Here is a 27,868-nt window from a genome sequence, read left to right as displayed (position 1 = left end):
CAATATATGGAAAAGGATAATACATCATGGTCAGTGGGATTTATTCCAGGAGCAAGGCTGTTTCAACAGTTGAAAATGAGTTGATGTAATGTTCCATATTGACAGACTAAAGAAGAAAAGCCATCTGATTATCTTAATAAATGCAGAAAAAGCATTTGACAAAATTCAGCATCTGTTCATGATAAAAACTCTCAGCAGCCAGGAGAAGAGAACTTTCTAAATCGAATAAAGGACATCTGTACTAAAAAAATTAAACATCATGCCTGATGGTGAAAGACTGAATATTTTCCCTTGAAGATTGCGAACAAGCCAGAGTGTGTGTGGGGGGGTTTTTGTTTGTTTGTTTGTTTGTTTTGTTTTGTTTGAGTCGGAGTCTTGCTCTGTCGCCCAGGCCGGAGTGCAGTGGCGCGATCTTGGCTCACTGCAACCTCCTCCCCCCCGGGTTCAAGCAATTCTCCTGCCTCAGCCTCCTGAGTAGCTGGGATTACAGACGCCCACCACCACACCCGGCTAATTTTTGTATTTTTAGTAGAGACGGGGTTTCACCATCTTGGCCAGGCTGGCCTTGAACTCGTGACCTCGTGATCTACCTGCCTCGGACTCCCAAAGTGCTGGGATTATAGGCGTGAGCCACCGCGCCTGGCCAAGTGTGTGTTCTTACCATTCCTGTTCAGCATCGTATTGGAGGTCCTCATCAGAGCAGTAGGGGAAAAGAAAGAAAGAAAAGGCATGCAGATGGGAAAAGAAAAAATAAAACAGTCTCAATTCACAAACATGATTATCTAGACGGAAAATCCTATGGACTGTATAAGACAACTACTAGAACTTATGAATGAGTTTATCAACATGCAAAAATAAACTGTATTTGTCTATATTAGCAATGAAGAATTGGGAATTGAAATTTAAAAGTAACAGCAATTATAATAGCATCCAAAACTGCGAACTTGGCAGTTCCCAAGCCACTCACACTTCTGACCAACTGGCTACAAGTTCAGGGGTTCCTGTGACCCCCTCAGATTCAATATTCTAGAACAACTCACATTTGTACTACAAAGGATGAAAATCGGCCGGGCGCGGTGGCTCACGCCTGTAATCCCAGCACTTTGGGAGGCCGAGGCAGGTGCATCATGAGGTCAGGAGATTGAGACCATCCTGGCTAACACGGTGCAACCCCGTCTCTACTAAAAATACAAAAAATTAACCTGGCATGGTGGCGGGTGCCTGTAGTCCCAGCTACTTGGGAGGCTGAGGCAGGAGAATGGCGTGAACCCGGGAGGTGGAGCTTGCAGTGAGCTGAGATCACGCCATTGCACTCCAAAGCGAGACTCCGTCTTAAAAAAAAAAAAAAGGATGAAAATCAGGATCAGTCGAAACAGTCAAAAGAAGAGACCCACAGGGTAAGGTCTGGCATGGTCCAACCATGAGGCTCCTGTGTCCTTGAGCTATGCCATCCTCCTTGTGGGCGGCAAGCCACCCAGGTGCCGAGGCAAGAGACCGAGGGCACAAGCTGTTCCAGTGTAATAAAGAAAATATATAGAATAAGGATAGTTATACTGGAAATAGAATATAGATATGATATATGAATATTATTAATCATTAGTTTATAGCATTACTCTTTATTCCAATATTATAATAATCTCTGTTCTACAATTATAACCTGGGAAAAACCAGGCCATACAGAGATAGGAGCTGAAGGGACACGGTGAGAAGTGACCAGAAGACAAGTGTGAGCCTTCCGTCATGCCCAGACAGGGCCACTAGAGGGCTCCTTGGCCTAGCGGTAACGCCAGTGCCTGGGAAGATGCCCGTTACTGAGCCGACCCGGAAAGGGAGTCTGCCTTTCCCCCGGGGAGTTAGAGGAGACTCGCTCCACCACCTCTGTGGAAGCCCTGACATCAGTCAAGCCCGCCCGCAGCCATCCGGAGGCCTAAACGTCTCCCCGTGATGCTCTGCTTCAGCGGTCACACTCCTGGTCCACTTTCATGTTCCGCCCTGTACACCGGGCTCTGCCTTCTAGATAGCAGTAGCAGAATTAGTGAAAGTATTAAAGTCTTTGATCTCTCCAAGAAATGCATATAAGAAATAATGATATAAGCTGTCCTCTCTCTCTCTCTCCGCCTCGGCTACCAAATATGGAAGGGCCCCCTGTCCGGTGGACACGTGACTCGCGTGACCTTACCTATCACTGGAGACAACTCACACTCCTTCCCCTGCCCCCTTGCCTTGTATCCAATAAATAACAGCGCAGCCAGGCATTCGGGGCCACTACCAGTCTCCATGACTTGGTGGTAGTGGTCCCCTGGGCCCAGCTGTCTTTTCTTCCATCTCTTTGTCTTGTGTCTTTATTTCTACAATCTCTCGTCTCCGCACACGAAGAGAAAAACCCACAGGCCCAGTAGGGCTGGACCCTATACCTCCTGGCACACTGATGTGTGTTGCCACCCAGGGACGTTTGCCCGAACTTTGGCCGTGTGATCCAACTCGATCTCTAGCTTCCTCCCCTCCCCGCAGGTGGGAGGTCGGGCTGACACCCCTGGCTCTAGTCACATGCTTGGTCTTCCCCGGATGGCCAGCTCCCTCCTGAAACTTCTGGGTTGGGCCTTGCCACCAGGAGTCACCTGCTAGCATAAACCCAAGTGAATCGCACCGTGAATAAAAAGACACTTCTAGGAGCTTCTAAGAGCTTGAGGGCTTTCTCCTGGGAACTGAAGACAAGACCAGCTAAATTCTTTATTACGCGACACGGCGGCACCAAGTGCTGGTGAAGACAGGCATCCAAGGAAACTCATTCCACGAGGCATCCACGGAAATTCATTCCACGGGGCATCCATGGAAACTCATTCCACGGGGCATCCACGGACACTCATTCACCACTGATGAGAATGCAAAACACGGGGCATCCACGGAAACTCGTTCACCGCTGGTGAGAATGCAAAACACGGGGCATCCACGGAAATTCATTCGCTGCTGGTGAGAATGCAAAACACGGGGCATCCACGGAAACTCATTCGCCACTGGTGAGAATGCAAAGCACGGCAGCCGCTGTAGGAGACAGTTTAGTAGTTTCATATAAACGTGAGGATACATATTCTGTAAAACCTACAAATCCCATCGTTAGGTATTTAGCAAGAGGGATGAGAACTGTGTCCACGCAAACACTGAGAGATGCGTATTTATCAAGTAGCTTTATTTAGAATTGTCCCCAGTGGAAACAACACAAATATCCTTCGACTGCTGAATGGACGGAGACACTGGGAGGCCTCCACAAGGCAGCCAGCACTCGGGAGTCAAGGCAGAGACCTCTGTCAGACACGCCACCGTGGGGGAATCTCGGGTGTGTCACCCCGCTGAGGGAAGCCCCCACACTCTGTGCCTCCATTTATGTGACATTTTGACAAAGGTGCAACCACTGGGACAGAAGACAGGGGAGTGTTGCCAGGACCCAGTGGTGGGAAGAAAGGAGGATAGAAAAGGCTGCCAGGGGCATTGGAGGTTGGGATTGTTCTGTTTCTGTGGTGGGGGTGAAAATGCTAGAGGTGTGCACCAAAAAGGGTGAATCTGCCTCTGCATGCAGGTGACAGCATGATGTAAACAGAAGGCTTTTCTCTCTAGAGCCAACCAATTTCCAGAAGAATCTGGGCTGGGCGCGGTGGCTCACGCCTGTAATCCCAGCACTTTGGGAGGCTGAGGTGGGCAGATCACAAGGTCAGGAGATCGAGACCCTCCTGGCTAACACAGTGAAACCCCATCTCTACTAAAAATTCGAAAAACAAATTAGCCGGGCGTGGTGATGGGAGCCTGTAGTCCCAGCTACTGGGGAGGCTGAGGCAGGAGAATGGTGTGAACCTGGGTGGCGGAGTTTGCAGTGAGCCAAGATCGCGCCGTTGCACTCCAGCCTGGGCGACAGAATGAGACTCCGTCTCAAAAAAAAAAAAATCTGTCTCTGCAGGCAGGTGACGGCATGGTGTAAACAACAGCCTTTCCTCTCTAGAGCCAACAACTTTCCAGAAGAATCTGCCTGCATGCAGATGACAGCATGATTTAAAAACAGCCTTTTCTCTCTAGAGCCCACCGATTTCTGGAAGATGGAAACCACAGCACTCACTGGGGCTTTTCCTGGGCTCTTTCCATGGCCGTATGGGGCTCTGCTGGCCACATCCACGCGGTGAGCCGCTCTGGCTCCTCACCTGGGCCTTGTGCGACCCGGCAGTGCGCGCTCCCTGTCCTAGGTGGTGACCCGGCTGTGGAGGTGGGCGTTTGACGGTGGTGGCTCCTGACCCTCTCGGTGGCCTTTTTAGGAAGCCCGCTCAGGTTGGTGTCTGGCACGCCCTTTGGCGAGGGGTACCGACGCTGACGTTGGACATAGAGTAGGACGCTGGTGAGCTGGTCTGTGAGCCTCAGTGGCAGGTGGGAGCGGTTGGAGCTCCCCATGGTGAGTGCCCAGGGCTGGTGGGGTGGCTGCCTGCGGGCCTCCCCCTCACCCACATTTCGTCGTCAGCCAGCCCTTCGCTGCACATCTCTTGGACGGTCAAAAAACGTGTGCAGCTGGTGCCAAAAGCAGCACTTTGCACAGCCCAGCCTGGGAAGGAGAATGGAGCCGTGTGACCGGGCAGCAGGCGGGGCCTCCTCCAGGGCTTCCAGGAGCCTTGGCAGTCCCTGGGGGGCTTGGCCAGGCCCACAGAGCGGGGACTGATGGAGCTGTTGTTTCAGGGCCACGCTGCACCTTACAAAACGGTCTCCGTCCGCGCGGCCATCCCGTCCACCATCCTCCGGCTTCCAGCTGCGGCTTTTCACGGAGTTTTTGAGAAATATCCGGAAACTCTGGTGAGGGTGGTGCAGGTGGGTCACTTTTCCAGATAACTCTTCTAGCTGCTGTGGGTCACCCTGGGGGGGCCTGGGCACTGGTTTGGGATTTGAGTGGGTTTATTGCCCGCTTACTTTCTCAGTTCTCAGCTTTACAGCCATGAAGGTGATTTCAGAGGAATAGAGAAATCGACTTCATTGGCGGGACTTACCACTGGTGATGTGGGATTCTGAGTGGGTTCGGGAAGAACTAAGGTTATATTTTAAAAATTTGTAGGCCGGGCGCGGTGGCTCACGCCTGTAATCCCAGCACTTTGGGAGGCTGAGGCGGGCAGATCACAAGGTCAAGAGATCGAGACCATCCTGGCCAACATGGTGAAACCCCGTCTCTACTAAAAATACAAAAAGTTAGCCGGCGTGGTGGCGGGCGCCTGTAGTCCCAGCTACTCGGGAGGCTGAGACAGGAGAATCGCCTGAACCCGGGAGGCGGAGCTTGCAGTGAGCCGAGATCGCGCCACTGCACTCCAGCCTGGGCGACAGAGCAAGACTCCGTCTCAAAAAAAAAAAAAAAAAATTGTAATATATATCTTAAAATAAAAATGAATGTTCACAACCTCAAAGAGGTCTTAAGATCCTTCACTACCCCCCAAAGAGATTTTTACATTTTTATTAAACTTCTCACTTTGGAGTAACTTTAGATTATAGGAAACTTGCAAAAACAATGCAGTCTTCATGTGGCCCTCGCCCCGTTCCCCATGATGTGAACATCTTACGTGACCGTGGTGAGGTGTCAAGTCTGCGGGGTTCTTCACCCTGAGAGGGTTCGATCTGTGGTGTCTGCGGGGCTTGGGGCACGGTTCTCAGTGCTCTGTGTGGTGCTGCCGGGGACCCGCCCTGTACCCCAGGCCGGTGGTCACTGCGCAGCTGGCATGTTGTTGCAGATCATCATGGTGCGGCTGCAGAGGGTGACCTTTCTGGCTCTGCACAACTACCTCGGCCTGACCACAGAGCTCTTCAACCCTGTAAGTGGAAACCAGCTCACAAAGCCCCATGTTGCTCCATGCAGCTGGCATCAGGACAGCTGTTGGTTGGCACAGCAGGCACCCAGTGCCTGGTGGGGCAGTGCCAGCAACAGCTGTAGTCTTCCCAGTTGCTGGTCATTAGGACTTTGGAGGGGATGGTTGTGCTGTGTTTATTTTCCTACCTTAAAGCACCTGCCAGTCGATTTGGAGGCTTGATTCTCCTGGGGCCTTGTGTTCCAAAATCTCTGATCCGTTGGGACTTGGGAAAGGTGGAATTCCTTCTCCGACGCTGGAGTTGTCCCTCTGGAGGGACACGGTTGTGAGCAGCTGCCTGGTGCCCCTGCAGCTCCCATTCAGGACTGTGATGAGTCTTCCTTTGGTCACCTGTGTTCTGTAGGACATCGGCAGCCACACACACGCTCCTTCCCTTTCTGGCCCTGCAGGCTGCACACCAAGCTGACGGCCCTGTCCAGCAGAGGCTGCCCCTCCCCATGCCCATCCCATGGGGTCCCTACAGCCGTGTCCAGCAGAGGCTGCCCCTCCCCATGCCCATCCCGTGGGGTCCCTGTTGCCAGCACTCCCTGTGTGTTGCCCTTGACTGCTCCTCCTATCTGAACCGGGTGGGGCGGAGCTGACCCCGAACTGTGACCCGTTTGGAGGGTACAGCGCGTTGTCAAGGGCACGAGTCTATCAACCCGGGCTCTCCCTACTCCCAGCAGTGTGACCCTGGGAGGCACTTGGCCAGGACGTGGGACCGTCCCCACCTAGCCAAGCTCTCGTGGGAACCGAGTGAGACCAGGGTTTCGTGCCCTGCTCCATCCCCACTGCCTGAAACAGTAGCCTGATACGTGGAGGGCTCTCTTTAGTCATGGGGCAAGTGGAGCTCGGTTAGTAAATGCCCAGCACGCGTTAGTCTTTAATATGTGCATTTCAGTTGGAAATTGTAATTCTGATGACATTTTAGGGCTTGTCGTCTTCAGTCGTTGACATTAAGGGAATATCTTTTTGTTTTCTACATTATTTTTTGTTTTAATGAAGAGTATTAAGGTTCTGACAATTTGGGGCATTATGTTGACTTGATAAAGTGTTTGAGACAGGGCCTAGGGTAAAAGCAGGCTGAGCTTGGTAGCCTTAAACAGAACAGTCCTTTTCTTGAATAACTGGATTTCTGGGTTGATGATCAGCCTCTTCCCATTGCCTGAAATGCAGCTTAAACTTTGCCTTGAGGGGCCCACACCTGTCACACCTTTGAGGGGCCCGCACCTGTCACACCTTTCAGAGGCCCACACCTGTCACACCTTTGAGGGGCCCACACCTGTCACACCTTTCAGAGGCCCACATCTGTCAGTGGGTGTGGGGTGTTCCTGGGGTGACACTGAACTTCCTTCTTGTGTCCCAGGAGAGCCAGGCCATCCCTCTCGTGTCTGTAGCCAGTGTGGCTGCCGGGAAGGCCAAGAAGCAGGTGTTCTATGGCGAAGAAGAGCGGCTTAAAAAGTCACCGCGGCTCCAGGAGTCCTGTGACTCAGGTACTGTCCTGCACCAAGGAGGGCAATGTCCAGCCCCAGAGTCCGGGGGATCCTGCTGCCACTGCCTCAGGTCACCCCAGGTCATCTTGCACATGCCTGAGGCCACCTCACACATCCCCGGGTCACCTCACATGGCCCAGGTCACCCTACAAGTCCCACAAGTCACCTCACATGCCCCCCAGGTCCCCTCACGTGTCCCCATCTCCTCACATGCGGGCTGGATGTCCTCAGACATGCCCAGGTCTCCTCACACTGACCCCAGGTCTCCTCACATGTCCCTGTCTCATCACGTGTCCCTGTCTCATCACACTGTCTCTGTCTCCTCACACGAGGCCCGGATGACCTCACACAGGCCCAGGACCCTTCGCCCTCCATTCTTTAGTTGTTCCCAGAATTCTCCCTGCGTGCTTGGCCTGGGCCCGGTGCCTGGTGGGGAGCGGGCCTCCCGTGTTGGGCTCTCGTGCGCTGTTCTGAGCGCTAACTGGGGGGCCTGAATCTGAGGAGGAAGCGATCAGGTGCGGCGTGCACCGCATGAGTCACCCCAGGACGATCTGTGTGATGGAGTTAACAGCCACCCTACAGATGAGGTGCACATTTGGTTATTTATAGCCCATCATGTTCCCAGAAGAGTTGACGTGACTAACAGAAGTATGTGAAATTAAATGAAGCAATGCTGATGAGAGTGAGGAGGGGATGGAGTGAGCAGAGTGGAGTGAGTGAGTGGGGGATGGAGTGAGCAGAGTGGAGTGAGTGAGTGGGGGATGGAGTGAGCAGAGTGGAGTGAGTGAGTGGGGGATGGAGTGAGCAGAGTGGAGTGAGTGGGGGATGGAGTGAGCAGAGTGGAGTGAGTGAGTGGGGGATGGAGTGAGCAGAGTGGAGTGAGTAGAGTGGGGTGAGTGAGTGGGGGATGGAGTGAGTGGGGGATGGAGTGAGCAGAGTGGGGTGAGTGAGTGGGGGATGGAGTGAGCAGAGTGGAGTGAGTGAGTGGGGGATGGAGTGAGTGAGGGATGGAGTGAGCAGAGTGGGGTGAGTGAGTGGGGGATGGAGTGGAGCAGAGTGGGGTGAGTGAGTGGGGGATGGAGTGGACAGAGTGGGGTGAGTGAGTGGGGGATGGAGTGGACAGAGTGGGGTGAGTGAGTGGGGGATGGAGTGGAGTGGGGGATGGAGTGGACAGAGTGGGGTGAGTGAGTGGGGGATGGAGTGAGCAGAGTGGGGTGAGTGAGTGGGGGATGGAGTGAGTGGGGATGGAGTGGCAGAGTGGGGTGAGTGAGTGGGGGATGGAGTGAGCAGAGTGGGGTGAGTGAGTGGGGATGGAGTGAGCAGAGTGGGGTGAGTGAGTGGGGGATGGAGTGAGCAGAGTGAGTGGGGTGGAGTGAGTGGGGGATGGAGTGAGCAGAGTGGGGAGTGAGGTGGAGTGGGGGGGGGAGTGAGTGGGATGGAGTGGGAGTGGAGTGAGTGGGGGGATGGAGTGGCAGAGTGGGGTGAGTGAGTGGGGGATGGAGTGACAGAGTGGGGTGAGTGAGTGGGGGATGGAGTGAGCAGAGTGGGTGAGTGAGTGGGGGATGGAGTGAGCAGAGTGGGAGTGAGTGAGTGGGGGATGGAGTGAGTGGGGAGTGAGTGGGGGATTGAGTGGGGTGAGTGAGTGGGGGATGGAGTGAGCAGAGTGGAGTGAGTGAGTGGGGGATGGAGTGAGTGAGTGGGGGATTGAGTGGGGTGAGTGAGTGGGAGATGGAGTGAGCAGAGTGGAGTGAGTGAGTGGGGGATGGAGTGAGTGAGTGGGGGATGGAGTGAGCAGAGTGGAGTGAGTGAGTGGGGGATGGAGTGAGCAGAGTGGAGTGAGTGAGTGGGGGATGGAGTGAGTGAGTGGGGGATGGAGTGAGCAGAGTGGGGTGAGTGAGTGAGGATGGAGTGAGCAGAGTGGGGTGAGTGAGTGGGGGATGGAGTGAGTGGAGTGAGTGAGTGGGGGATGGAGTGAGTGGAGTGAGTGAGTGGGGGATTGAGTGGGGTGAGTGAGTGGGAGATGGAGTGAGCAGAGTGGGGTGAGTGAGTGGGGGATGGAGTGAGTGGGGTGAGTGAGTGGGGATGGAGTGAGTGGGGTGAGTGAGTGGGGGATGGAGTGGACAGAGTGGGGTGAGTGAGTGGGGGATGGAGTGAGCAGAGTGGGGTGAGTGAGTGGGGGATGGAGTGAGCAGAGTGGGGTGAGTGAGTGGGGGATGGAGTGACAGAGTGGGGTGAGTGAGTGGGGGATGGAGTGAGTGGGGTGAGTGAGTGGGGATGGAGTGGACAGAGTGGGGTGAGTGAGTGGGGGATGGAGTGAGTGGGTGAGTGAGTGGGGGATGGAGTGAGTGGAGTGAGTGAGTGGGGGATGGAGTGGAGCAGAGTGGGGTGAGTGAGTGGGGGATGGAGTGAGCAGAGTGGGGTGAGTGAGTGGGGGATGGAGTGAGCAGAGTGGGGTGAGTGGGGGGGGGGGGGGGGGGGGGGGGGGGGGGGGGGGGGGGGGGGGGGGGGGGGGGGGGGGGGGGGGGGGGGGGAGTGGGTGAGTGAGTGGGGGATGGAGTGAGCAGAGTGGGGTGAGTGAGTGGGGGATGGAGTGGCAGAGTGGGGTGAGTGAGTGGGGGATGGAGTGAGCAGAGTGGGGTGAGTGAGTGGGGGATGGAGTGAGCAGAGTGGGGTGAGTGAGTGGGGGATGGAGTGAGCAGAGTGGGGTGAGTGAGTGGGGGATGGAGTGGACAGAGTGGGGGTGAGTGGGGGATGGAGTGGACAGAGTGGGGTGAGTGAGTGGGGATGGAGTGGCAGAGTGGGGTGAGTGAGTGGGGGATGGAGTGGGGGGGGTGGGGGGGGGGGGGGGGGGGGGGGGGGGGGGGGGGGGGGGGGGGGGGGGGGAGTGGACAGAGTGGGGTGAGTGAGTGGGGGATGGAGTGGACAGAGTGGGGTGAGTGAGTGGGGGATGGAGTGGACAGAGTGGGGTGAGTGAGTGGGGGATGGAGTGAGTGGGGTGAGTGAGTGGGGGATGGAGTGAGCAGAGTGGAGTTACTCCTCCACTTACGTGTGCTTGGGAGACCCCATGAGCATCACAGCCACCTTTAAACACAGCTCTGGCTGGTCTGCTTTTTCCCAGAAATGCATTTTATTTTTATTAATACTATTATAATAATAATTATTATTGAGACAGGGTTTTGCTCTGTTGCCCAGTCTGGAGTGCAGTGGTGCAATATTGGCTCACTGCCACACCCACCTCACTGGCTCAAAGGAATCTCCTGCCTCCTCGGCCTCCTGAGTAGCTTGGTCCACAGGCGCATGCCACCAGGCCCAGCTCATTTAGTTTTATTTTTAATTTTTTGTAAAGATGGCGGCTTGCTACGTGGTCCAGGCTGGTCTTGAACTCCTGGTCTCAAGTGATCCTCCCACCTTGGCCTCCCAAATTGTTTGGATTACAGGTGTGAGCCACTGCACCTGGCCTCAAAGTGTATTTTAGAGTATGTGTCGTTGCCTGAATGGCATTTCTTTCAGTGGATTAGGTCCGTGTGACTTGATGGGGCAGCAGCTGTCCTGGGTGGGGTCTTGGCAGAGACCAGGGCTGGGGGGGGCTCATGGGCCTCTGTAGGTAAGGACAGTGTCCAGGCAGGGCAGCCTCCTTCAGCCTGTGTGGTTGGCAAGGCCAGGCTCCTTCCTCGTTTCACCTGAGGAGCAGATGCAGCCCTGCGTGGCCCATCCCAGGTGAGCCCAGACAGCCGCATCCACCAAGGGGACACCCTGAGAAAGGGCCTGGCCGGCAGCCCCACCTGGATGGAGTTTGCCTTCAAGGCACTTGGCCCACAGCAGGACAATCAGGGCAGCAAGGCCTTGGAGGGCGGACGGGGTGGGTTAGGGTAGGGTTGGGGGTGGGGCACATGGGGGATTGGGGTAGGGATGGAAAGGGCGGAGAGGAGGGATTGGGGTGGGGAGGGGGATTTCGGGGAAGGGGGGTTGGGGTAGGGAGGGAGGATTTGGGGAGGGGGGATTGAGGTGGGGAGGGTAGATTTGGGGGGGGGGGGGGGGGGGGGATTTGGGGAGAGGGATTGAGATGGGGAGGGGGATTTGGGGGAGAGGGATTGAGATGGGGAGGGGGGATTTGGGGAAGGGGGATTGGGGTAGGGAGGGGGATTGGGAGGAGGAGGATGTGAGAGGGGGGATTAGGGCAGGGAGGGGCCAGGGCTAGTCAGAGGGTGGCACTCGCTTGCACTCACCTGCTGGCCCAGCAGATGCAGACGAATGGGTGGCCCGAGGGCTGGTCCAGAGTGTGTGCAGGTGAGCAGGGCACTGCGGGGCACACCAGCTGCTGCTGCTGTGGGGACCCTGCTCCCTGTGTGGCCCCAGGGAGTGCGTGCAGACCAAGGTTGCTCATGGCCGCCTTCCCAGCAGGTCACGGGGGCGGCCGCCCAGCAGCTCCTGGGCCCCTGCTGAAGAGGAGCCACTCCGTCCCCGCGCCTTCCGTTCGCAAAGGGATCTTGGACGAGCTGGAGAAGCCCGGGGCAGGTGACTCTGACCCTCCGGCCCCACAAGGTAAAGAACCTCAACAGCTGCCCAGCCCGTGTGACCCACAGGGCCCTCGGCATCTGAGACCCAGGCTGAGCTGCACTGACGCCCAGCATCGCCACCAAGGTGGGCGCTCTCCACTGAGCCCCACATGCCCAGAGGGGCCTGTGCCTGTCCTCTGGCTCTAGGGTTAAGGCTTGGTGGCCGTCCTGCTGCCCAGAACACCCTGGTGTGCTCCTCTGCGTGCCCGCCCTGTCTCACCCCCACCACCGCCAGGGCTGGGCCGGTGCCACCAGATGCCCCGCAGAGCCGTGTGCTCGGCCCTTCCTGCCCTCCCTGCATGGTCCCTCTCCTGCCTTGCGTCCCGGGTCTCTAGCAAGCCTGCCCTTCCTTCCCCAGCCCTGCTGACCTGTGCCTCCCCGCAGGGACCTTTGCTGTAATTGATGTGTAGCAAAACCTCAACAGCCGGGTGACCCGCCCGCAGCCCGGTCCCAGGGCCCAGGGCATTTTCAGGGCAGCCTCCAAGTCCATCCTGCCCGGCAGTGCAGCCGTGCTCCTGCCGCAGACCTGCCCACTCCGCCGTCTGCCACCCGCGGGTCACCGGCAAGCTCATCAGCTCCTGCTGTATTCGGTTCCATCTAGGCGTGCCTCTCAGATTGTCTGGTCGTATTCTCTGCCCACTTTCTGCAGGATTCTGGAGTTTGGTTGATCTGTGTTGATTCTTTATGTGCTGTAGGTAGAGATCCCTGGTTAGTTTCACTTTTGGAGATTCTCTTCCCCGTTGTCTCCTTAGTTTTTGTTGGAGACTCTCTTCCTTCTTGTCCATGGGCTGGAAAATGCCGCCACGGGACCTTCACGCAACGGGGACCCTGATGTTCTTTTGTGGAAAGCCAGCCTTTTGCCTTGGCACCTGTGATTTGTGTTTTGGGTCTTATTTATTCTTTCCTTATTCCTGAGTCATAAATAAATTTTCCAAAGACTATTTTATTTCTTTTTTTTAATTTTTTTTTTTTTTTGAGACGGAGTTTCACTCTTGTTGCCCAGGCTGGAGTGCAATGGCGTGATCTCAGCTCACCGCAACCTCCGCCTCCCAGGTTCAAGCGATTCTCCTGCCTCAGCCTCCGGAGTAGCTGGGATTTTAGGCACCCATCACCACACCCAGCTAATTTTGTATTTTTAGTAGAGACGGGGTTTCTCCATGTTGCCCAGGCTGGTCTCAAACTCCCAACCTCAGGTGATCCGCCCACCTCTGCCTCCCAAAGTGCTGGGATTACAGGCTGAGCCACCACACCTGGCCTCAAAGACTATTTTTATTAGCTTTTAGTTTTGCCTTTCACATAGAGGTCTTTCATTTATCTGTAGTTTATACTGCAAGAATGAGGGAAGAAATTCATCTTTTTCTTACTCTTTATGGTGATAATTTACCCAACACCATTAACAAAACAATCTGTCGTCTCTCTCTTGCTTTTTTTGTGCCATCGGGCATCAGGTATCTGAATCTACATGGATTTTTTTAAGTAATAGCTTTTTTTTTTTTCTTTTTTTTCCAGACAGAGGCTCATTCTGTGGCCCAGGCTAGAGTGCAGTGGTGAGATCATGGCTCACTGCGGCCTCAACCCTCTGGGCTCAAGTGATCCTCCCACCTCAGCCTCCTGAGTAGTTGGGACTACAGGCACACCACTGCACTTGGCATTTTTTTTTTTTTTTTTGTATTTTCTTTTTCTTTTTCTTGTTTTCTGTAGAGAGGGTGTCTTGCCATGTTACCCAGGCTGGTTTCGAACTCCTGGGCTCAAGTGATCCTCCTGCCTCAGCCTCCCAAAGTGTTGGGATAACAGGCATGAGCCACCACACCCGGCCCAGTTGTTGTTTGTTTATTAACTAGTGATGGTTGTAGAATGCGCGTGCAGGATGCACATTGCAGGTGGATGGTTTGATGACTCCATCAACTGAACTCACTTGTGAACCAGGTAAAGAAACTAATTGGCCCCTGCAAGCCCCGTTCATGCTCCTCTTGTTACCACCAGCAGCCGTGTCTGGTTGTAAAACTTGCTCCCCACCACGACTGCCTACCATCCCGATGTCTGCCAGCCTGGGTGAGGTTGGCCTGTTTTCCTTTTTAGAAGTGGAGCCGTGTGGCGTGCGTTTGCGTTTGGCCTCCCTGCCCCGCATCCTGTGGGGAGGTGCATCCATGCCGTCATGTGGAGAAGCCTCCCTACCTTCTCGCTGTGGTGCAGGCTTCGCCGTGTGAATGTTCGCGTCTGTGCGTCCACTGCACGAGCATGTACACATTTCTTCTGGGGCTGCTGGATCATGGAGTCATGTGTGCTTGGCTCGGGGGTGTAGGGTCCAGCCCTACAGGCCTTGTGAGTTTTCTCTTCATGTGCGGAGACGAGAGATTGTAGAAAAATAAGACACGAGACTAAGAGATAGTAGGAAAGACAGCTGGGCCCAGGGGCCACTACCACCAATGCACGGAGTCCGGTAGTGACCCCGAAGGCCTGGACACGCTGCTATTTATTGTATACAAGGCAAGGGGGCAGGGTAAGGAGTGTGAGTCATCTCAAGTGATTGATAAGGTCAAGCAAGTCACGTGTCCACGTGACAGGGGGCCTTTCCCTTTGTGGTAGCTGAAGCAGAGAGGGAGGACAGCAGACGTCAGCATTTCTTCTATGCACTTATCGGAGAGATGAAAGACTCTAATACTTTTGCTAATTCTGCTACTGCTGTCTTCTAAGAACTTAAGAGAAGCAGCAGGTGTACAGGCGGGATATGAAAGTGGACAAGGAGTGTGACCACTGAAGCACAGCACCACAGGAGACGTCGAAGCTCCGGATGACTGCGGGCAGGCCTGGCTGATGTCAGGCCCCCACAAGAGCTGGTGGAGCAGAGTGTTCTCTAACTCCCGGGGAAAGGGAGACTCCCTTCCCCAGTCTGCTAAGTAACGGGTGCCTTCCAGGCACTGGCGCTACTGCTAGACCAAGGTCTGCTAAGTAACGGGTGCCTTCCAGGTACTGGCGCTACCGCTAGACCAAGGTCTGCTAAGTAACGGGTGCCTTCCCAGGCACGGCACTACTGCTAGACCAAGGAGCCCTCAAGCAGCCCTTATCTGGGCGCTTGTCACACTCTTGTCTTCTGGTCGCTTCTCACAATGTCCCTTCAGCTCCTAACTCTGTGTGGCCTGGTTTTTCTTTGGTTATAATAATCATACAAAGGTTAATATGGAAAACTAATGATTGATAATTTCCATATGTAATCATCTCTATATCCTATTTCTAATATAACTTTCTCCTATCCTAACTATTTTCTTGATTATATTGGAACAGCTTGTGCCCTCAGTCTCGTGCCTCAGCACCTGGGTGGCTTTCCACCCACACGGGAGCACTGCCTGGTGGCATTTCAGGCACTGACACCAGCGTCTACTCCTCAGCCTCATCTGACTGCTGTGCCTGCTCCATGCCTGTGCTGTGCATCATGGGACCACAAGCCTCATGTGACTGTTGACAGCTAAACTCACTCATGCCAGCTAAACTCATTCACGCCAGTTAAACTCATTCATACCAGCTAAACTCATTCGTCCCAGCTAAACTCATTCACACCAGCTAAACTCACACCAGCTAAACTCACACCAGCTAATCTCACTCACACCAGCTAAACTCACTCGTACCAGCTAAACTCACTCGTACCAGCTAAACTCACTCATACCAGCTAAACTCACTCCCGCCAGCTAAACTCACTCACGCCAGCTAAACTCACACCAGCTAAACTCACTTACACCAGCTAAACTCACCACACCAGCTAAACTCACTCGTACCAGTTAAACTCACTCACACCAGCTAAACTCATGCCAGCTAAAAACTCACGCCAGCTAAACTCACTCACGCCAGCTAAACCCACTCACGCCAGCTAAACCCACTTGTACCAGCTAAACTCACTCGTACCAGCTAAACTCATTCGTACCAGCTAAACTCATTCACGCCAGCTAAACTCACTCACGCCAGCTAAACTCACACCAGCTAAACTCACACCAGCTAAACTCACTCACGCCAGCTAAACTCACTCATACCAGCTAAACTCACTCGTACCAGCTAAACTCACTCACGCCAGCTAAACCCACTCACGCCAGCTAAACCCACTCACGCCAGCTAAACCCACTCATGCCAGCTAAACCCACTCGTACCAGCTAAACTCACTCGTACCAGCTAAACTCATTCATACCAGCTAAACTCACTCACGCCAGCTAAACTCACTCACGCCAGCTAAACTCACACCAGCTAAACTCACTCATGCCAGCTAAACTCACTCGTACCAGCTAAACTCACTCGTACCAGCTAAACTCACTCACGCCAGCTAAACTCACTCACGCCAGCTAAACTCACTCACGCCAGCTAAACTCACTCGTACCACCTAAACTCACTCACGCCAGCTAAACTCACGCCAGCTAAACTCACGCCAGTTAAACCCACTCACGCCAGCTAAACCCACTCGTACCAGCTAAACCCACTCGTACCAGCTAAACTCACTCGTACCAGCTAAACTCATTCGTACCAGCTAAACTCACTCATGCCAGCCACACTTCAGGTGCTTACTGGCCACCCATGGTTAGCGGCCACTTCCGGCCCAGCATGTGCTGCCCTGTCTTCTGACAGGCGTGCAGTGGAGCCTGCCTGTGCTCTGATTCTGTCTTCTTGATGAACTGTGAGGCCGAGCACCTGTCATTTCCACTTGGATAGCCTTCTTTGTCTTTTGCCCATTTTCCTCTTGGCTTTCATTTTCTTATTATTAATAGGAATTCTTTATATATTCTCTGTATGATTCCTTTGTCCAGTATGTATATTAAAAATATTTTCTATTCACTTTTTACTATCTTAGTGGTGTCTTTTGATGAATAGGAAATTTTAAACTTAATGGGATCTAATTTATCAATATTTTTCTTTTGTGGTTAATACATTTTGTGTCCTGTTTAAGAAATCTGTCTGTAAGATTTAACGTTTTACCTTTCATATTATCCATCTAGAATTTATTCTTTTGTAGAAAGTGAGTAGGGGTCAAGATATATCTTTTTGGGCCAGGCGCGGTGGCTCACGCTTGTAATCCCAGCACTTTGGGAGGCCGAGGCAGGCGGATCACGAGGTCAGGATGTCGAGACCATCCTGGCTAACATGGTGAAACCCCGTCTCTACTAAAAAAAAAATACAAAAAATTAGCCCGGCGTGGTGGCGGGCGCCTGTAGTCCCAGCTACTCGGAGAGGCTGAGGCAGGAGAATGGCGTGAACCCGGGAGGCGGAGCTTGCAGTGAGCCGAGATCACGCCACTGCACTCCAGCCTGGGTGACAGAGCGAGACTCTGTCTCAAAAAAAAAAAAAGTATATCCTTTTCTTTTTTCTTTTTCTTTTCTTTTTTTTTTTTTTTTTTTTTTTTGAGACAGAGTTTCGCTCTTGTTGCCCAGGCTGGAATGCAATAGTGTGATCTCAGCTCACTGCAAGCTCCATCTCTCGGGTTCAAGCAATTCTCCTGCCTCAGCCACCGAGTAGCTGTTATTACAGGCACCCGCCACCACGCCCAGCTAGTTTTTTGTATTTTTAGTAGAGACGGGGTTTCCCCATGTTATCCAGGATGGTCTCGATCTCCTGACCTCGTGATCCTCCCGCCTCGTCCTCCCAAAGTGCTGGGATTACAGGTGTGAACCACCGCAGCCAGCCGATACATCCTTTTCTAAATGGCTATCTAGTTGATCCACCACTTTTTCTTTTTCTTTTTTTGAGGTAAGTTCTTGCTCCATGGCCCAGGCTGGGGTGCAGTGGTGAAATCACAACTCACTGCAGCCTCAAACTCCTGGGCTCAAATGATCCGCCCGCCTCAGCCCATGAGGGCTCAAGTGATCCATCCGCCTCAGCCTCATGAGTAGCTGGGACCACAGGTGTGGCCCCCACACCTGGCTAGTTTTTTTAATTTTTGTAGATAGAGATGTCTTGCTGTGTTGCCCAGGCTGGTCTTGAATTCCTGGCCTCAAGCGCTCCCTCCACCTAGGCCTCTCAAAGTGCTGGGATTACAGGCATGAGCCACTGCACCTGGCCCATTTATTTATTTATTTATTTTTAAGAGCTGCAGTCTCTCACTATGTTGTCCAGGCCTCAAACTCCTGGGCTCAAGCGATCCTTCCAGTTTGGCCTCCTGAGCAGCAAGGACCACAGGTGCATACCACCATGCCTGGCCCCTGTATTTTATTTTATTTATTTATTTTGAGACGGAGTTTCGCTCTTGTCACCCAAGCTGGAGTGCAATGGTGCGATCTCAGCTCACCACAACCTCTGCCTCCCGGGTTCAAGGGATTCTCCTGCCTCAGCCTCTCAAGGACCTGGGATAGCAGGCATGCGCCACCACGCCCCGCTAATTTTGTATTTTTAGTAGAGACAGGGTTTCTCCATGTTGGTCAGGCTGGTCTCGAACTCCCAACCTCAGGCGACCCACGTGCCTCAGCCTCCCAAAGTGCTGGGATTACAGGTGTAAGAAATTTTATCATTTAGCTACGTGCTTGTTGACGTACAAGGTGTGGTCATTGCACCCCAGTGTTCCCCTGTGTGGCTGCGGCCAGGTAAAGGGGCTGCGCTCCTCTCGCCCACCCCAGAGGGTCAGCCCCAGAGGAAGCACTGGTGACCTTTGTTGCCATAGATTGGTTTCCAGTTCGGATTTTTTTAAAAAACAGCAGGACTTGACGGGGGCATGAGTAACACACAAAACAGTGCACTGGGCTGAAGGGTGCAGCTTCGTGAAACCCTACCAGCGCACCCTCAGCGTAAGCCTCGGAGACACAAACCCCTTTCCAAGGCCCAGCGCTCCTGGCTCTCCGTGTCTGGCTTCCCAGGGAGGGGCACGTGGCTGTGCTCCTGGGCCTGGTTCCTTCCTGCAGCGCCATGTGGCCGCGGCATCTGTGTGGCATGTGTCCGCGGTTAGTGTCTGCGCGGTTCCTCTGTATTCCGCTGAGAAATGGGTGTTGCGAATTCCAGTTTGGATGGGAAACCGCAGTGCGGATGACTCGCTCGCATGCGCAGCCGCACACGCAGGGCTGGATCCGTGCCTGGGTGTGCGTGACCCCGTCGTGCAGAGCGCGCACCCTTCCTCAGAATCCACAGCAGCTGGTCCAGAGGTCAGATACGCTGCGTGTGTAGTGATGTGTAATGCTGAGGGTGGGCCGTAAAAGGGTGCACACTGCTTCATCCCGCTCAGCCCGAGGCCGCCCAAAAGCAGCAACAGGCGAGCTCTTTGCAGGAGGTGCCTCAACCCCCTCCCTCCGAGATGGGGCTGGGACTGCAAACAGCGAACCTCTGAGACGGGGCTGGGACTGCAGACAGCCAAGCCCAAAGCACCAGGGTGATGGCCCAGGGCCCTCGTTAGGGGAGCTCACGTACAGAGGGCGGCAGCATCCCTGAGATGGACAGCGAGAGAAAGGGGGCTCCACCCAGAGTGGCCCGCAGCGAGCGGTCAGGGTGTGGCGCGCATGGCAAGGTTTGAGGAATTTGGCTCAGGGCCAGGGCTGGTTTCTTTCAGTGTTTTAGTCACCGACCGGGCTACCTTTATCAGTGCCCAGAAATGTTGAAGGCCCCGTGTGGGTTTAAGCTGCGGAGAAAACCTGTAGCTGGTGGGTCACAGAGCCATTGAGGCAGATGCCGAAAGAAAGCAGGGTATGGAGGGATCTCAGGGGCCGACGCCCTTGAGGGACCTGCTGGGGTCCGTGTGGTTAGACTGCAGGGTGCGCGCAGCCCACACCGCGGGTGTCTGTGTCTGTGGCCCAGCGAGCCGTGTCCTGAGTGTCCCCTCTGTGTGTAGGGGGCCCAGGCAGTGCCACTTCCGACCTGGGGATGGCATGTGACCGTGCCAGGGTCTTCCTGCACTCGGACGAGCACCCCGGGAGCTCCGTGACCAGCAAGGTAGGCCCTGGCTGTCCTTCTCACCCTCCGCTTGGGGCCCTGCCCTCTCCGTGGCTTGCTGGCGCATTGGGGGCACCGCTGGCTCTGGTGTCATGTGGCACCGGCAGCTTCAGGAGGCTCAGCCGGCCTTTCCGCACTGTGCGATTCAGACCTGACCACGCCCTTGTGCGATGTTCCCCAACCACATCCCTTCGAATTGCCGTTATCTCCGTGCTTCTCCAGTCCAGGAAAAGCGTGACGGTTGCAGAGGTGCCCTCCACGGTCTCCCACCACTCAGAGAGTCACGCGGACGAGACCCTGGCCGGCGGGAAGTCGGATGCCATCTTCAGAGCTGCCAAGAAGGACCTGCTCACCCTGATGAAGCTGGAAGTGAGTGGCCCCGGCAGGCACCTGCCCTTGTCCCACGCAGGGCCCGTGGCCTCCTCTCTGCCTCTGTCAGGCAGTGGTTCCGGGTGTGGAGGACGTGGCTGCAAAGAAGGTGCTGTGGGTGGAGTGCAGGCTTAGTTGTCTTTTGGTGTCCCTTTTGGGAAGCTAGCAGCTTGAGATGGCCTTATGTTCAAACTCAAAGCTGAGGCTTTCTGGGACATCAGGGTGTCCCAAAGCTGGACTTCAGAATTCTCATCTATGTTTATATTTAATAGAGCAACGACAGTGTCAGATTATTGTAGTATGACATTTTGTCAGCTTCACTTTCATAATTTATTTTTATTACTTTTTAATATTCAATCATTTGTTCATCTAGGATTTAATTTCTTACATATGATGGAAAGCTTTTTTTTTTTTTTTTTTTTTTTTTTGAGACAGAGTCTCGCCGTATGGCCCAGGCTGGAGTGCAGTGATGTGATCTCGGCTCACTGCAACCTCCACCTCTTCGGTTCAAGCAATTCTCCTGCCTCAGCCTCCCGAGTAGCTGGGATACAGGCACCCACCACCATGCCTGGCTAAATTTTGTATTTTCAGTAGAGACGGGGCCCAGGCAGTGCCACTTCACCATGTTGGCCAGGCTGGTCTCGAACTCCTGACCTCAAATGATTTGCCCACCTCAGCTTCCCAGAGCGTTAGGATTACAGGCGTGAGCCACCGCGCCCGGCCGATGGAAAGCTTTAAATAGGTAAAAAGGCAGCCGTGACGGTGTCGTGAGTTCCCATGCACCAGTCACCCAATTCCATAATTACCAATCATGGCTAATCACTTTACAGCTGTACTCCTAGTCCCTCCCCCAATTATTTTCTGTCTGAAAAATCTCCAACACAATATAATTTCACATCATGCCTCTCTAACGGTTAAGGACTCCTTTTGAGGCATAACCACAGTGTCGTTCTGCAAGTGAAATGTTAAAAAGCTGCGATTGCTGACCCACCCAGCGTGTTCCTGGACCCCTGACTGTGTCGTGAGTGGTTCTCAGTGGTTTCTTGTTGTACAGAACAGGATCTGAGTAAGGGCTATACGCTACAGTTGGCTGATCTATCTCTTAAATCTCCTTTTCTGGCCAGGCATGGTGGCTTATGCCTGTAATCCCAGTACTTTGGGAGGCCGAGGCAGGTGGTTCACCTGAGGTCAGGAGTCCAAGACCAGCCTGACCAACATGGTGAAACTCTGTTTCTACTAAAGATACAAAAATTAGCTGGGCGTGATGGCAGGCGCCTGTAATCCCAGCTACTTGGGAGGCTGAGGCAGGAGAATTGCTTGAACCTGGGAGGCGGATGTTGCAGTGAGCTGAGGTAGCGCCACTGCACTCCAGCCTAGGCAACAAGAGTGAACTCTGTCCCAAAGGAAAAAAAAATTCTCTCTTCTTTTTCCTTCCTCCTCTTCTTCTTCTTCTTCTTCCTTCCTCTTCTTCTTCTCTTCTTCTTCTTCTTCTTCCTCTTCTCCTCCTCCTCCTCCTCCTCCTCCTCCTCCTCCTCCTCTTCCTCCTCCTTCTTCTTCCTCCTTCTTCTTCCTTCTTCGACAGTGTCTCGCTTTGTCATCCGGCCTGGAGTGCAGTGGTGCCATCTCAGTTCACTGCAACCTCCGCTTCCTGGGCTCCAGTGATCCTCCCACCTCAGCCTCCTGAGTAGCTGGAACCACAGGCTCACTACCACACCTGGCTAAGTTTTGTATTTTTAGTACAGACAGGGTTTCGCCATGTTTCCCAGGCTGGTCTTGAACTCCTCGCCTCTAGTGATCCACCTGCCTCGGCCTCCAAAAATTCTGGGATTACAGGCGTGAGCCACTGTACCCAGCCAGTCTTCTTTCTCCTTAAACAACTTTTTAATTGTGGGAAAATTCAAAACTATCTAGAACAGATGGAATATGTGAAGGTGAGCACCTAGCATCCCTCACAGTAACAATCACACCACAGCCCACCTTGTTTTCTCTGCACCCCTTCCGTCCCGTCCTTCCGTCCCGTCCTTCCGTCCCGTCCTTCCGTCCCGTCCTTCCGTCCCGTCCTTCCGTCCCGTCCAGGTGCTCACCCTTGAAGCAAATCCCATCATCACAGTGCGTCACTGGTGGATATTTCAGGATTCATCTCTAGCCACAATACTCTTATCATTTCTGAACACTTAACAGTAATCCTTAAAACGGCCAAATGGCTTCAGCTGTGCGGTCAGTGCCCCCCTGTCCAGCAGCCTGTCCGTGTCACCGTAGTCGGCTCCCACGTCCCCCTCGTCCCCCTCATCCCCCACATCCTCCTCGTCCCCCTTGTCCCCCTCATCCCCCTCGTGTGTCCCCCTCGTCCCCCTCGTCCCCCGCATCCCCCTCGTCTCCCACATCCCCCTCGTCTCCCACGTCCCCCTCGTCCCCCTCGTCCCCCTCATCCCCTGTGTCCCCTCATCCCCTGCATCCCCCTCATCCCCCTCATCCCCTGCATCCCCCTCATCCCCTGCATCCCCCTCATCCCCCGCATCCCCCTCATCCCCCTCGTCTCCCACGACCTCCTCGTCCCCCTCATCTCCCTCATCCTGTGTCCCCCTCATCCCCCTCATCCCCTGCATCCCCCTCGTCTCCCTCGTCCCATGTCCCCCTCGTCTCCCGCGTCCTCCTCATCCCCCTCGTCCCCCTCATCCCCCACGTCCCGTGTCCCCCTCGTCCCCCTCATCCCCCGTGTCCCCCTCGTCCCCCGCATCCCCCTCGTCCCCTGCATCCCCCTCATCCCCCTCATCTCCCTTGTCTCCCTCATCCCTCGTCCCCCTCGTCCCTCATCTCCCTCATCCCCCTCATCCCCCTCGTCGTCTCATCCCCCTCTTCCCCCTCATCCCCACGTCTCCCTCGTCTCCCGAAGGCTCTGACTTTCTTCGCGCAGCTGCTTTCCTCAGGGGGCGACTTTCTCCTCCTGAAGAGCTTCTCATGGTTCCTCGGCTCCTCGGGCTGACAACGCGCCCTGGGGCGGTGTGGCCTCCCCGTCAGCGGCCATCCTCCACCTGAGAGCTAGATACGTGGCTGCTCAGATTCTTCTCATCCTCCTCCACCTCTTCTCCCTCCTGTTTGACAGACTTGTGGAGACGTGTGATGTCATTTCTCTTTTGGGGGGAACTGGCGTCACCCCCTTCACCGTCAGGGTTTAGGAAGTTTAATGGTTTGGTTTTCAATCATCTTCCAAAGGTGATGGGTGGGGTTTCTTGTTTTTATTTCATTATCACTGTGGACTAGGGGTTCACACACCTGATGTTTCAAACCTTTGTGGGTGTGGTACCCGCAGACGCTCCCTCACCGTTGGTTTGCCCCAGGGCCTCTCCACAGGCTCGGGGTCCACTGCAACCTCTGCCTCCTGGGTTCGAGTGTGTTGGGCACTCCTGGGTCACCTCTGGGAGCTCCCAGATTCCAGAGTCCTCGTGCCCTGGAGGGCGTCGTTCTGTAGGTGGGGTGGAGAAGGCGTCCCACTGCTGGCTATGCCAGCGCCACTTATAAAGAAATCACCCTTTCTCCCTGAAATGACATCCTCTCTCTTTTACATAAATTCACAAAAATACGAGTGTCTGTTTCTGCATTTTCTGCCTTGCTCCACTGTTTGGTGTCTGTCTCTGTACCGAGGCCCTGGTTTGGCATCGGTGGCTCTGCAGAATGCCCGGTGTCCATCAGGCCCTTGTTGGAGGGCAGCCTCGGAGGAGGGCCTTGCCCGGCCTCTGGCCTCACCGCTCGTTGCCCCAAACAGCCCAGCGCAGCCTCCGTTCTCTGGACCTTCATTTATGCTTCCCGCCCATGTTCCCTGAAGCCTGCTCTGTTTTCAGGACTCATCTCTGTTGGATGGCCGGGTGGCACTTCTGCACGTTCCTGCAGGCACAGTGGTGTCAAGGCAGGGAGACCAGGTGAGCGGGGATCCGGTGGGGGGAACTGGGACCACCCAATGCCGCAGCCCAGTGCCAAGTGGAGCACCAGAGGAGGGCCTGGGCTGGACACCAGTGAGTGGGGACCTCCCAGCACTGGGCCGCTGCCCCTCTGGGCACCATGGCAGAGCCCCTCCCCTCAGGCGGCCCTGAGCCCTGAGAGCTGTGTCCACCTTTGGCCCCTGCTGCAGTGGCCCTTCCGCTCGCACCTGAGAGTGGGCCGGGCAAGCAGATTGGGAAGAGGTCATAAGAGGTCACAGTGGATACAGATCAGTGGACGTGGCCTTGGAGTGGTTTCATGGGCACATCTGCAGATGTGGGACCAAAACATGTGGCGTGTGCAGGGGGCTCAGTGTGGGAGGGGCCGGGAACCCACCCCTCAGAGGCCAGGCCCCAGGCGAGGCAGCATGGGACCCCCGACACACAGGAACGCTGGGCTGACGCGTATTTACTGGGGACAGTCAGTATGCGGGTGCCGGGAGAGAAGGTGTGCAGGTCCGAGGCCCGGCTCGCTGCACGGAGCCCTCGAGAACCCAGATTTTCCATGACTGCTCGTGAAATCATGAAACCGTAGGCACTGCCGAAATGTTTCCAGTGAAGTCCATGCCCAGAGCTGATCAGGTCGGCAGATGGTCTCCCGGCCGAGCCTGGTGGCATTGTCTGCTCTGGGTCCAGAGCTGCCCCCGTCCTGCCCGTGGCCACTCGCGGCGCCTCCTGAGCCCTCTCGTGTTGTCAGGACACCAGCATCCTGTTCGTGGTCTCGGGGCTGCTGCACGTGTACCAGCAGAAGATTGGCAGCCAGGAAGACACCTGCCTGTTCCTCACGCGCCCCGGGGAGATGGTGGGCCAGCTGGCCGTGCTCACAGGGGAACCTCTCATCTTCACCATCAAGGCCAACAGGGACTGCAGCTTCCTGTCCATCTCCAAGGCCCACTTCTACGAGTGAGTCCGAGGTCCTGGCCCCAGCCCCGCCTGCCCCGAGACCCCTCCCTGCATGGCCGGCCTCTTCCCTGCTGCTCGGGCTCCCCGCTTTGTCCCCGGCACCTGTGCAGGCCCAGGCCTGTGCCCCCTGCTCCAGCGCTCAATCAGCCGACCGCATCTGCCCACAGCGATCTGCTTCGCACGGCCATCTCTGTGGTCTGCTCCCAGCCGTGACCATTTATCGCTGGACAGTTCTGGGGCTGCCCAGCTTGGCTCAGCAAGGCCCACGTTGGGGCGGGGCCGGGCGTCAGGGGCTGTGAGCCGCCCCACCCCTGCAGCCTGGGCTGACGTGTCGGGAGCCGGCGATGGGCGATGGGCGATGCGGAGGTGGAAGGGCAAGGCAGTGGGTGAGGACACGGGTCTGGCTCGGGGGAGGAGCCCCGCTGACGTGTGTCCCTTCTTGGGGCAGAATGTGCCCGTGTCGCCTTCCAGGCTCTGGGCTGGAAGACGTCTGTCCGCTTGAGCCCAGCCCGTAAGTCTCAGATTCGGCCCCTCCAGGCCCAGAGCTGCCCTCGGCCCGCCTGTGGCTGCCTGGCAGAGCCGCCACGTCTTCGCATCCACGGCGCTGGGCATTCTGCTCTGTCAGGTCCAGAATCTCCTGGAGCCTGGGGTTCAGTTTAACCCCAGCTCTCGCCTCTGGCAGCTTGAGCCGTTCTGTGTGTGTTTTCTGGAAGGCCTCCGCACCCCTGCAGGCCAGATGTCTGCTGTGGTCCCAGATCTCTTCTGTCTGAGTGGCTGGGCAGAAGGAGAGGTCAGGAGCCTAAAGGTCAGTGGAAGCATAGCAGCTGAAGAAAACAGGTCAGCTGGGCGCAGCGGCTCACGCCTGTAATCCAGCAAACGGCACCACGCCGTTTCTGCTTCAGCCTGGGGACCCCGAGCCGGGCAAGGGGCAGGGGTGGGGGCAGCGAGGCCCTGGCCCAGTTGGGAAGGTCTTTCTGCATGGCCTCTGTCTTCCAGGCCTGGCCTGAGTGGCTCCAGCTGGGTCCCGATGCTGGGTGCCCTGACACCGCAGCATGCGGATGGGGAGACTGGGGCTCCAAGTCCTGGTCCCTCCACCAGCAGGGGACCCGGGGTGGAGCTGGACCCATCTCCCTCCTGAGCATCCCTAGCTGCTCCGTGTCAGCGCCAGGGAGATCAGGACAGATGGCAAAGAACAGGGACAGGAACCACCCAGGGCAGAGCTCAGGGCCCTCAGCCCTGTCTTAATGCAGCTCAGTCCCCCCGTGCTGTGTGTCTCCGTGTGTCTGCATGTGTCCGTGTGTCTGTGTGTCTCTGTGTGTGCATGTGTCTGCATGTGTCCGTGTGTCTCTGTGTCTGCGACATGTGTCCCAGTGTCTCGTGTGCTGTCTCTCACTGTGTGTCTGTGTGTGTCCACGTGTGTCTCCATGTGCCTGTGTGTGTCTGTGTGTCCGTGTGTGTCTCTGTGTGCCTGCGTGTGTCTGTGTGTCCATGTCTGTGTGTCCCCGTGTGCCTGTGTGTGTCTGCATATGTCTGTGTGTGTCTCCACGTGCCTGTGTGTGTCTGTGTGGCTGCATGTGTCCGTGTGTGTCTCCATGTGCCTGTGTGTTTCTGTGTGTGCGTGTCTGCGTGTGTCCGTGTCTCCATGTGCCTGTGTGTCTGCGTGTGTCTGTGTGTCTCCGTGTGTCTGTGTGTGTCTGTGTGTCTGCCTGTGTGTCTGTGCCTGGTGTGCCTTGCAGCCATCACCCCAGCCAGTGTCCCGAAGCTCTCCTCCACCCCCAGGGCTGTAAGTGCCACGCTCACGCCCTTCACGCCCTCACCCAGCCACTGTCTTGCCATCTCCCGGGTATCAAAGGGGCTTTCCCCACCTCCTATGCAAAGCGGATCCTGATTCCACGTTTGCTCTTCCTCCTGCTTTTGCCTTCTGAGGAAATGGCAGCTCCACCTGCCCGTGGCTCGGGCTAGGCCTGGAGTCGTCTGGCATCACTCTCACGCCTGGTGCAGGTTGCCCCACGTCCCACCTCGCCACTGCCCAGAGCCACTGGGCATGTCCCTGCTGCAGCCCTCCCCCTCCACAGTCTGTCCCCACACGACCACTGGGAGACGACAGTGTTCCCCAGGTCAGAGGCCCCGGCCACCCTCCACCCACCCAGGAGAGACCCTGTGCTCTCCAGGCCCCACGGGTCTCTCAGCCTCTGCCTTTGCCTGCTGGTGCCCTTCACGGCATTCACTGCCAGCCACACCCACGGCCTCAGTGTGCATTATGCTGCTCCTGACGGTATGTGCAGTCCCCTGCCAGGACCGCAGCCTGACACAGGGCCTGTGCCCAAGGGGCACTCGTGGGTGTGCCAGGAGGGGGCTCTTTGGGCTCCCCAACAGCTACTAGGCACTTGGTGGGCGGTGCTGTGCCATGGGGCAGGCAGCTGACCGGTGCGTGCCCCGTCCCAGCCCCCGCCAGTGGTCTCTCTACTCTCAGGGTGGGGTGGGGGTTGCGGGTCCCATCCATTCCCGAGCACCGTGGCCCTGGGTGAAGGGTAGGGCTGGAGGGATGGGGGGAGTGACTCTGGGCTGCCGGCAGGATCATGCGGAAGCAGCCGACCGTCGTCCTGGGCGTGGCGCACACTGTGGTGAAGAGGATGTCATCCTTCGTGCGGCAAATCGACTTCGCCCTGGACTGGGTGGAGGTGGAGGCCGGGCGAGCAATATACAGGTGAGGCCGTGGGTGCCACACACTCCGCATCCATGCTGCCCTGGCATCCATGCAAGCCGGGGATGGGCAAAGCGCAGTTACCATGGAAACCACACACGGAAGTTACCGTGGAAACCACACACGG

General features: G+C 55.7%; 1 protein-coding gene across 1 annotated transcript in view; it reads left to right on the top strand.

The window, feature by feature from the left end:
• The window catches only part of PNPLA7 (patatin like phospholipase domain containing 7), an 86,723-nt gene that overhangs the window by 21,542 nt on the left and 37,313 nt on the right, over positions 1-27,868 (top strand). The window contains exons 9-17 of the mRNA XM_030818320.1: positions 4,711-4,839; positions 5,745-5,825; positions 7,225-7,351; positions 11,753-11,893; positions 19,691-19,791; positions 20,014-20,160; positions 24,000-24,077; positions 24,832-25,037; positions 27,613-27,744. Coding sequence (XP_030674180.1) covers positions 4,711-4,839; positions 5,745-5,825; positions 7,225-7,351; positions 11,753-11,893; positions 19,691-19,791; positions 20,014-20,160; positions 24,000-24,077; positions 24,832-25,037; positions 27,613-27,744 — 1,142 coding nt within the window. The remainder of the gene's footprint in view (positions 1-4,710; positions 4,840-5,744; positions 5,826-7,224; positions 7,352-11,752; positions 11,894-19,690; positions 19,792-20,013; positions 20,161-23,999; positions 24,078-24,831; positions 25,038-27,612; positions 27,745-27,868) is intronic.

The sequence above is a fragment of the Nomascus leucogenys genome, chromosome 8 (assembly GCF_006542625.1).
Source record: "Nomascus leucogenys isolate Asia chromosome 8, Asia_NLE_v1, whole genome shotgun sequence".
Lineage (NCBI taxonomy): Eukaryota > Metazoa > Chordata > Mammalia > Primates > Hylobatidae > Nomascus > Nomascus leucogenys.
The sequence above is the reverse complement of the archived record's forward strand: the minus strand, read 5'-3'. Positions and strand labels throughout refer to the sequence as shown.